We start from the raw sequence: 11,394 nt of genomic DNA on the forward strand, positions 1-11,394 counted from the left end.
TCATTACGTGATCTCCTAATAAGAACTACCTAAAGAATTAGATCATTTCTTTCTAACTTTAAAAAAATCATCTCAGAAGAGATTAACCCTTTCATGACCGAATTATTTTTTTAAAGAATTTATCATTTGTGTATCGATAATCGTGTCTATAATAGAAATTTTTATTCAAATACTCAAGTAGCATACACATATGCATTCCATGGATCACAAAAGGGTTAAATATTAGGTTACGAAACAAATTAATTCCTTGATTTCTCTTCTGAAAAGTGGTTAAAACGAAGTTACTTGTTGAAATAAAAGACATCGCGAATAAACAGATGGGTGAATACTTATGAGTTGTAGTGTAACTATCAAAGAATGATTTTTCCAAGAAAAATTTGTTCTATCATTGATCCTTAAACGATAGCTACTCTAAAGTTTCGATGCTTTATAATTATATTTTAGATGAGATTTAGACGAGATAGTTTCATAACTTGACACGTTGTAACAACGCCGAGGCTAGCACTTCGAACAAATGTAACGCTTAATAAAGACTTGTGTCACTTCTTCGCATCACTATATCCAGAAGCTCGAATCGAACTTTTCCAGCAACGTTCAAGCGATTTATTGCCCAACGGAACGTTTTCCAGGGTGCAGCGAGTCAATGATAAAGCGTCGTTTCCGGGGTGAATATTGTTGATGTGATTAATGACAACCGGTTCCTTTTCATTTATTGCTAGATTGTCCGCCAGTGCAGGGATTTATCGCTGTTTCGAGAGATTGTTGATCGATGGCCACCTGGAAACGTTTTAGAAATGAAAATCTAATACCTGTAGATATTCGAAAGTGAAAAAAATATTTTTTCTGCCACCAGAAGTCTATTTTACTAGCTCTGAAGACTTGAGAGGAAAACATTTTTTTCTTACATCTATACCTAAAAAATTTATTTGATAAAAGTAAGAACTAGTATCCCTGCTATGAATCGATCGTAATGGTAAAATAGCTTGGCCATCGTGAACCACGGATTTTTACTTAGAGTCACGTTGAGTCTCTGCTGTACAGGGTGTCCCGTAATTCCTCGAACACCCGGAAATGGGGGGTTCCTGAGGTGACTCTGAACAACTTTTTCCTTTACCAAAATATTGTTTGAAGCTTCCTTTTTGAATTATTAACGAAAAACACTGGCCAATCAGTGCGCGCGTAGAGCCCGCGCTCAGGGACGGGCGAACAGAGATTCACCCGCGCGCTATCGTGAACGACGCGTACGCGTGACTTCTCGGTTATCGCTGTCAAACAAATTTCACTTTGCACCGATATTTTTATAAGGCTTAGAGAAATGGGATCTTGCCGTCATTCCTACGTTTGTATAAATTTTTGAAAAAACTGCAATTAGTCGGAATCGCGAAGAAAATAGCGAAGGTCGTTTTTAACGCGTACGCATTGTTCGATCGCGCGCGCGGGTGAGCCTCTGTTCGGCCGTCCCTGAGCGCGAGCTCCGATTGGCCAGTGTTTCTTTTCGTTAATAATTCAAAAATGAAGCTTCAAACAACATTTTGGTAAAGGAAAAAGTTGTTCAGAGTCACCCCAGCAAAAACCCCCCATTTCCGGGTGTTCGAGGAGTTACGGGACACCCTGTATAGTTAGTAGAAGCGATACAGCGAGGTCGTAAATTAAAGCATTAAGCGGCGAAACCGATTGATGTAGCCGCACTCAGGGCCGTGTGTGAGATTTGTGAATTGATATTTAAAATTTCTGCTGAGAATCTTTGACATTTCAAGATATACGATATTAAGCCTCCGTCGCCTTACGGCCGAACAGCCCTAAGCGAAGCTCAAGCTCCTTATCTCCCTGAAATTGCTGTTTTGGTACTCGGATTACGTGTACTTCGACGCATGACTCATTTTACGACCTCGCTATATCGGTTCAACCGACTGTACCACGACGAGAATACAAGTAGGGAACAGCTCGAAGGGAAAATTATTCATTTTAAAACAGAAATGTAGAAAACATTTGTGAGACATTTGCGAGAACGTTGCTGGTGAACTCGCTGTTTATCTGTTAGTTACAGTAGGTGCTCGTTATCGATCTGTATTAATGATAACACTGCAGATTCAATTGTCTCTCTAGTAAATGTTAAAAAAAGAGAGAAAAAAAAAAAGATAAATTATAGAATGGTAAAGAAGTGATTTAGGTTAAATAAAGGTTAATACCTACTGCTTCATAGAAACTTCAGTTCTTAGTGAATCCACTTGACAAAATTTAAAAAATTGTCTTGAAAGATATCTTGTAAATAAATAGGTCATTTAAAGAAACCGCTTCAACGTTGTGTATTTCCGCCGATATCGTGCAATTTCTGTATACTGTGGGTGATCAGATTATTAGAGCCCACCTGCAAGGAATTGACAGTTACATTATAACGATTAATTTTTGAAAAACTTAGTTACACTGAATCTCTGTTATTTTTTTTTATGAAGCATTGATGTTTGAAAATTGCAAATATACACTTGGCAACACTTTAGGCAGTATTATCTGTCATATGGACGTTAATTTGTATCAGAACTGCCACTTGACAACCACGTTTACAGTTCTGTTGATCTATAGATCTTGAGTATTTTAATTTTTGTTGCAGTGTTTTTACTACTTCTAATGCATAGTAAATTACTTAAAATGTATCGAAAAAACACTGACCTTACTGTTACTACTTAACTGTATTTTTTATAACTACATAAGTTAAGTTTTTCGTGTATTTTTAGTGGAAAATTGATATTGTGATTTTATTTCTACACAAACACAAAAAACATATTTTTCGTGCTGTGGCTCTAATAATTTGATCACCCGCTTTAGAACACATTCTTTAGAAGTTACTCGGGTGGATAAGTTATGTGATTCACCCTGTATACAGCGAAGAAGTAAAACTTCATTTTCCTTCCTCGCGAAAAGCGAACGTGCTCTCTCTCTCTCTCTCTCCCCCCAGATTATTCCGCGAAGAGGGGCCTGAAGACGGGTTCCCTGGATCACCCGGAAGTACTGATCGCCGTGAAAACATCCGCCTGGAACACTGAGACACTGACCGGGCTAGGTGGTCACTCGGTTATTACCCCTTCTTCATCGTCCAGGCGAATAAACTCGCGATCTTTTCGCGTCTGATACCTTCGTCTCTCTCTCCTTTTCTTTAAAAAACTTTTTTCTAAGAAGAATCTTTCCAAAGATATTTTTTAATCTCCCAGTCTTTCCAGGGTAGGTGAGATTTTAATTTCCAGCTGATCAGATTCATCGCTTACCTCAAAAAAAAAATATTTTTCCACCTCGAAACTTCTAAAAGTGCGAGATTTTACTTTCCAGCTGATAAAATGAATCTCTAGGAAAATGGTACGTAAGGTTGGCAAATTTAGCATTCGTAAGATCGTCCTTTACGACTGCCGTTAAACCAGATCAGGCGTAATAGTAGCCGTAGCTGAATCTCGCTCTTTACACCTGTGCAAAATGTGTATAATAAAGGCGTTGTTACTATTATTACGATGATTATTATTATTAAATTTGATACCGTGCTAGCGTGCTACCAGAGCACGGAACAGTTCCACATTCAGCCACAGTTTCCAAGAAACCGAACGTCCGTTGAGATTCCTCGCCACGCGGCGCTCGATTCCGCCTCGCTGGAGAGAGGAAGGCAGGCGCGTGCAGAGTCGGCGTACTTTCACCGACCGTGACTTCCACCGCGCGGCGTTCCATTCGACGGGTTTCACAGATAAAGGGGGTAATAGAGGCGATGTCGCCACGTAGGTTACTGGAACCCGCTTGCTCGAGTCACGGGCATTACACGCGTGCACCAGCCGCGGCGTAACACACCTCGTAATCGCCGGAAACCTCGTGAGGACAAATTACGCCACTTGCTAGAGCTTTTTTTTCTATTTTTCTTTTCCTTTTTTATCATCTGATCGTGTCGCTCTAGCTCTACCAGGAGGGTCTGGATGACAGACTAGATTCTTGGGGTAATAAGAATTTTTTTGGGGGAGTTATAGTCGTAGGTTTGCGATTGGCTCGTTCTAGGGGTCTGCTGAGCAGACTTCTGACACTATCAGGTGATCTTAAGTTATTTTAGAATCTTCCATTGATGGACAACTGTTTGTACACTTATTTGGTGCATATGAGAACCTGTTGGAATGAGTTGGAGAGTATTTTCCAGGTTTAGATGAATTTTTCTTGGGTAGAGATAGATTTCCATGAATAAACGTCGCGTTACCAAAGAAATGTAACGTAGGAAGACTTAAAGTGTGCCTGGACGTCAATTGGTGCACACTAATTTGCAAACAAGATCACGAATCTTCAGAGTAATTCTTTACACTTGTTTGGTACTTTATCAGAACCTGTTAGAATCACTTGGAGAGTGTAATCTAGGTTTATCCAAGTTTCCCTAGATCAAAGATACTACAGATGAGACGTATTTCTGAAAAACTCGAGTTACCCAAGAAATCTTGAACAGGGAGGCTCACAGTATCCCTAGACACCCGCTGACGTATACCTTAATCCTGAAACAAAACCACGAAATTTCAGAATAATCCTCGTCATACATACGGCAAAGCTAATCAAAGAATACAAGTTTAACGTAAGTTTGTACTTCTGTTCGCAGGTAGGGACGAGCTGTCGCAGCCTGGCTCTTTGAACGGCTATGGAAGCGGCGGAGGCGGAGGCGGAGGCGGAGGAGGCGGAGGTGGCGGTGGTGGAGGCGGCAGCGACGGCTGCGACGCTAGGAAGAAGAAAGGACCGACGCCTAGGCAGCAGGAGGAGCTGTGCCTGGTGTGCGGTGACCGTGCCTCTGGCTACCACTACAACGCGCTGACCTGCGAGGGCTGCAAGGGCTTCTTCCGGCGCAGCATCACGAAGAACGCGGTGTACCAGTGTAAATACGGGAACAATTGCGAGATTGACATGTACATGCGGCGCAAGTGCCAGGAGTGCAGGCTGAAGAAGTGTCTGACCGTGGGCATGAGGCCTGAGTGCGTGGTGCCAGAGTACCAGTGCGCTGTCAAGCGTAAGGAGAAGAAAGCGCAGAAGGTAGGTTGAGAACAGTTTTTTTTTTTTTTTAGAAATGTATCGAGCCTTGTCTAGGCTTGCTTGTGTTCACTCGATTGCCGACGAAGCCCGCTTCAATGCTGCGAAATTGTAGGCTATCAAGGGTATCAGGAAATGTGTAACGATGTAGCTCTTCGTCTATCATTAACCTTCCATTGCCTCGCTGTTTGTCAATTACTAATGGAGTAGCCAAAAGGCAAGCTACCAAAAGCCATCAGAAAGTGTACCACGAAGCAGCACCATTTGTCCATAACCTTCCCAGATCTCACTGTATCTAAGCTAGAGCCGCTCAACAAGTTGCCCTATAGGGCAGTGGTCAGATATTCAGGCAGTAAAGCCACGCATGAATGTACTAGTGATTACCAGGTCTAAGAATGAGAACTGTGATTCGAAGATAGAGTCTACGCTCCCATCACAAATTTAACGATTGTCGGCGTCAATTGCCTGTAGTGTTGCCCACAGCAGTGCCCCGAGGGCAACAGCGGGCACACATGCCCGAACAGCTCTGTCCTAACCTCTCATAAATTCAACATTAACGCAGAAAACATTACATCTAGCCCCTAAAAGCCTGTGATAGAATTCGAGTACTAACAAGAGGCACATTTTTTTGGTTCCAGGAGAAGGATAAGCCGAACAGTACAACGATGAACGGCTCTCCAGGCAGTGGAATACGCGGCGAGCAGATGGGCGTGAAGATTGAGCCAGCGGAAGCCGAATCGTTGTCCACGTCTGGGAGCAGCGGTATCCTGACGCCAGTCAGTCCCTTCGGCTACGTGAAGCCGATCAGCCCTGAGCAGGAGGAGCTGATACACAGGCTCGTGTATTTTCAGAACGAGTACGAGCAACCCAGTGAAGAGGATCTCAAGAGGATCACTGTAAGTAGAACGGAACTTTTGGCTACCTTGCTGTAAAGGAGCTGGTGTCATCTTTACTCGAGGACATAGATCCCCCTTTTTTGCTTCGTTTCGAACGCGTTCCGTGACCAAGAGGAAGCTATCGTGCCTTTTGCTAGGACTTCAAGTTGGAGATGAAAATTTTTATAAGTTGCTTTAAAAGTTAGTCTGTTCTTCTGTGGATGCTTACAGGCGTATAGACTACAAATAAAAAAAAAAAAGCAAAACAGTAGCTTAGTAAATACTAAGCCTTCAGCTTCAAAGTATTTCTCGAAATTAAAGCATGACACCAGAATAAACCTGTCTCCTCTCTGTTAACGAGGAAAGTTTCCTCGGTAAAAGTAAATAGATTGCAGAAGAATAATGATTGCGTACGTTCTATGTCAGCATCAGCCCTCTGAAGGAGAAGATATCAGCGATTACAAGTTCAGGCACATCACCGAGATCACGATCCTGACGGTGCAGCTGATCGTCGAGTTCTCGAAGAGGTTACCAGGCTTCGACGAGCTGATGCGAGAGGATCAGATCGCCCTGCTGAAAGCATGTTCCAGCGAGGTGATGATGCTCAGGATGGCGAGGAAGTACGACGTGCAAACGGACAGCATAATATTCGCCAACAACCAGCCGTACACTAGGGACAGCTACAACGTGGCGGGCATGGGCGAGACGATCGAGGACCTGCTACACTTCTGCCGGCAGATGTACGCCATGAAAGTGAACAACGCTGAGTACGCGTTGCTGACGGCCATTGTCATATTCTCAGGTATGTAAAGAATAAGTTTTGGTTATTAACTCGATCCTCTGTTCAGCGATAGACTCGTTAAAAATTACATTTAATATTTTTTCTTGTAGGTGATATTTTTACATCTAAGTGGTTTTTACATTAGGCTAGCTGAGTAGTATGTCTAGTTCTATTGCAACCACTATTTTAATTCATCTATATTTTCAGTTTTTTAGATAAAGAATTTATAGAGTAGTCTATAATAATTAACCAAAAGCTTTCTTTGTATTATAAGAGCCCTGTTAATTATATTGTATTTTGATCATTATTCTCAGATGGATAACAGTTTTAGACAGTTGACTAGCTACAAATTCAAGACATTAGGCTCTAGGTCCTCTTTTATTTTAATTCATTTTCAATTTGATTGATTCTGGCTATATAGTAATATTTGGTTACCAATTCAAACTTCCAGTAATCTAATCACAAATTCCCTCAACCCTTCAGTTGTCTTATCAATCATATTCTAAGCTCATCGCTAACACCAATTCTATACAAATCGTATAGAACCCCTACAAAGCTAATATAGAAATTCTGTAGATATATCTACCAATTTTATAGAAACCTGTATCCTCACAAAGAACCTGTTCTAATTTCTGTTCACAGAGAGGCCAAACCTGCTCGAAGGCTGGAAAGTCGAGAAGATCCAAGAGATCTACCTGGAGGCATTAAAGGCGTACGTGGACAACCGTCGCAGGCCGAAGTCCGGCACGATCTTCGCGAAACTGTTATCCGTGTTAACCGAGCTGCGGACCCTCGGCAACCAGAACAGCGAGATGTGCTTCAGTCTAAAATTCAAGAACAAAAAGCTGCCAGTTTTCCTCGCCGAGATCTGGGACGTGACACCCTAGTTCCCCCGTGGCCGATCCCCGTCGGCTAACAGTGTTGTTGTTGTTGTTTCATCGCGTGTCCGCGCGACGACGGTGAGGCTGGCTCGGCGCAGCGTCATCGACAAGACGTGGCGAAACCTCCTGTACTAGTGCACCACCATGCCACTGCCTCATCATCAGGGCGAGATCACCGGTGTCTGAAAGATTTGACACTGTTTGACTCGTTCAGAGTTTCGCTTCACAACCTTCTCTCTTAGAAGCTTCATAAGAGCCACAGAAAGAGAGATGTTAGAGAGAGTCCAACATGTTGATATATAGTCGATTGGAGAGAGCTGGACAATTGGATGGCGAAGAGGAGGAGGGCAGTGGCGAGGCACCCAGGCTGTGATACGTAGAGACAGTACAGAGACTGTAATAAGGAGCTACCTACAGTTATGTTATTACTATATCCTCTACCTGGCTACCCCCGGAATCGATATGTAATTGTATAATGTGTAATGTATAAGGTAACCGACTAAAAGGCGGGCGCGTTGTACGCAACAGACGAATCGAGTAAGAGAGAATGTACACTTGTGTGTATGTAAGAGAAAGAGAGGTTGAATGCTTGTGTGTATATCTCGTATGAGTGTGCAATTTTTTCGGCTGCGAATATTTGAGACAGAGAATGATAATCACGATGATAACATTGATATGATAAGGACAAGGAGGATCAATCGCACTTGTGTATAGCTCTGTGTGTGTGTAAAGAAGGAGGGGTATAGAAGAGGGCGGGACCCGACACACGAATCGATAGTGCGAGGTGTTTCGACAAAGAAGCAGATGACAAAAAAGATGAAGGGAAAAAAAAAATTAACAAATGATACGATTATACATAATGATACCATAGAGTCTATATCACAACACATAGCATAATAATATATTGCTAGCATGTACATTGTTTATACGAGGAAAAGAGATGGATAGAAGAGGATGAAACAAAGAGTTGGTTTTGATGATGATCACGATGATGATAATGACGATGACGTAGACGGTGAAGATGACACAGGTCGAACAGGTCGAAGACGAGGCTTTGGCATTTGCGCACGTCCAGGTTTTCTTTTTCGCGATAACAAAGGCAGAGAGTGGGAGAACGAGAGAGAGAGAGAGAGAGAGAGAGAGAAAAAGAGAGATGGAGAAAGAATAGAAGCGTGTAGTAGCAACGTAGGACGTTAAGTAAAGTAAAAGTAAGCGAGGCTAGTTGGTAGTAGGTCGTAGTAAGTCAGTGAAGCTAGGCTAGGTGACCGAGTTCAAGTGCAAAGCCTTGTGCCTTCAGCAGCGGACATCGGCTCACCGACAAAACGAAACCATGAAATTTAACCGTCCGTTTTAATTTTTTAATAAAAAAAAAAAAGATGAAAAATCAAGAAAATCAAGTAAAATAAATGTAAATCTGTGTAAAAGAGCGAAAGGGAGGAGAGAGTGAGAGTGAGAGAAAGAGAGAACGTCAGCGCGAAAGAGAGTGAGTGGACCGATGTGAGAGTGAGGAAGAGGAGAGAAGGGGTGCAAGATGGAGGGAATAAATGAGATGACATCGTGAAAGCTGGAAAAGGAAAAAAAGCAACGGAGAGAAGCTGTCAGCCAGATGAAACTGGAAGAGAGTATAATAGGCTCTTCATGGGGGAAACGTTGATGAGGAACTTTGACATTATGCTAGCATAAAAAAAAAAACAATACACACACATACATTCGATCGCTGAGAAACACATTATTGGTAGATTCTGCGACCGATTTTCAGCTGGCTCGTGTAACAGACAGATAATTAACACACACATACATACATGCATAAACGAGCGCACGCGTACGCACATTCACTTTGAAGAATTGGTAAAACTGTTTGAAAGATTCAAGATTCACGCTGTACACTAAGAATTCTCAATGTTGTAACACTGTAACTCTATGCTATTTAAATGATTGTAACGCAGCTGTATTCCGTAGTAAGTTAAATGAAACAAACAACAAACAAAAAAAAAAAAGATTCGCGTGCAGATTGAAAAAAAGAGAGGTTAGGAGACATATATATACATACACGCAAACGTACAGGCGATCTATCTTGTCAGCTGAGAGAGAATGATCCAGAGAGGGAGAGAGAGAAAAGAATATTAATAATTCGCTTAGAACAGACTAGAAACATCTTATAGACGTACGCGTCTATCGTGTTCCACCATTGTACAGTTACACCTGTCACGCGTCGAGCGAGGCGCCAATTGAAAAACACCCATTATGGCGGTCATGTCGATGCAGGTCGACTAAAGTGACCGGCTCTGCGTTCGATAGGCGGAAACAATCATCACCAAGACACCATGGAGTATCAGTAAACTGCGTAAAATGGACACTGCCACACCGTAGAACAGGCATGAAACAGATAAAAGAAAATGAGAAATAATTGAGAAAAAAAAAAATAAAAAGGAAAACAGAATCAACGATATGACAACCCTGGAGCGTTGCTGGGAGCGAGATCTCCATTAAATCTGGGATGATTGAGGTTAGGAAAATGTCTAGCGAAAATTATTGATCTCAGCAATGCTTGAAAACCTGTACAGAGAGATACCTGTATCCTGCATTTGTTGTATCACAATATACGCATACACAGACTCACACACGTTACACATATACATAATTGAGCGTCTACCATATATCAAGCGCTTTCTAACATCGCCGTTTTATGCTAGGACAGGGAGAAACAGAGGACATCACGCATCGCGACGATATTGCCTACTGTATACACCTGTAATGTAGCAAGGCGTCGTTGATCCGCGGTGACAGGCGACGCTCCAGCACCACGGGTCGACGACCGTCCAACTGACACGTCGTTTCGACTCTAGAATTCTTAAAAGGAACTAACACGTTCAAAAAGCGTGTGTACCGCGCGCGGCGAAACCGAGGGAGCAACACACCTCCTCCAGTCGTTCTCCTGTGTTTACGTGTATATTAGAGACTGACTGTTTCGATCGAATTCATCGAGCTTCGGTTTTCTGGGGGGTATTATCTCTGTAAAAAGTAAAAATATGATTCGAGGTTTCCTTCCAAGGAGGGAAAGCGAAGAAAATATCTTGAGAAAAACTGAAGGCTTTGATTCGGCTACTACTGGTTGGTTCGATATCAGATGGAAAATCGTGCAATAAAATTGATTCTAGCGTGGGAGAACGACAGGAGGACGGTTCTGCGCACCTCGTTCTGACGATTCATCGCGAACCGTCGACGGCAGGTCGTTTTCGACATTTCTTTCGTTCCGTTAGCGTTCAGAGGCACGTTGTTTCGCGTGGCACGAGAAGCGCGCCATGTTTTGTTGGCGCGACGTTTCGCGTGCCTGGCGACAGATGTCGCCCTGCTTGATGGGAAAAAAAGGCGCGGAAGCCCAGCGCCTGAGGCGACGTTTTCTCCCGAGGACGAGTTTGACGTGTCGAGAGATCCAGCGGGAATCAAGGTGAACCGCATCCTTCGACGGATCAGAAACCGGTCAAGCAACACCACTGTTGCTACTGCTGTTGCTGTGTTACACTTCGCGTAAGTGTGGAGAGGATGGGAATTGAGTGAACGGGGAGAGTGTGAGAGAGAGAGAAGGAACGAGTGGAAGGGCGACGAGCGCGAAGGAGAGAGGACACGCACACACAGGCACAGAAATGATACACACTCACACACAACACACACCGGCTAACGAAAGAAAAACTACATGCAATTCTACGATCACTGCCAAGGGCGTTAACCGTCGACGTCGATTTCTCATTGTCTAAATGTGTCGTAGTCGTCGTTTTTCTCGAAGCTGCTGACAATTATTTGAAAAAAAAAAAAAAGAAAAAAAAGGGGA

At 42.9% G+C, this 11,394-nt stretch overlaps 1 protein-coding gene across 3 annotated transcripts in view; it reads left to right on the top strand.

Moving 5' to 3' along the window:
- Positions 1 to 8,768, top strand: part of LOC108570104 (ecdysone receptor) — a 142,650-nt gene extending 133,882 nt beyond the window's left edge. For 2 of the 3 annotated variants that reach the window (XM_017931892.1, XM_017931894.1), the window contains 4 exons: positions 4,607 to 5,031; positions 5,667 to 5,924; positions 6,330 to 6,705; positions 7,327 to 8,768. In XM_017931892.1, coding sequence (XP_017787381.1) covers positions 4,607 to 5,031; positions 5,667 to 5,924; positions 6,330 to 6,705; positions 7,327 to 7,571 — 1,304 coding nt within the window. In that variant the 3' untranslated portion in view covers positions 7,572 to 8,768. The remainder of the gene's footprint in view (positions 1 to 4,606; positions 5,032 to 5,666; positions 5,925 to 6,329; positions 6,706 to 7,326) is intronic. The other variant, XM_017931893.1, reaches the window with a different exon arrangement.
- Positions 8,769 to 11,394: the final 2,626 nt, after the last annotated feature.

Source organism: Habropoda laboriosa, unplaced genomic scaffold (assembly GCF_001263275.1).
Source record: "Habropoda laboriosa isolate 0110345459 unplaced genomic scaffold, ASM126327v1 scaffold9, whole genome shotgun sequence".
NCBI classification, from domain to species: Eukaryota; Metazoa; Arthropoda; class Insecta; order Hymenoptera; family Apidae; genus Habropoda; species Habropoda laboriosa.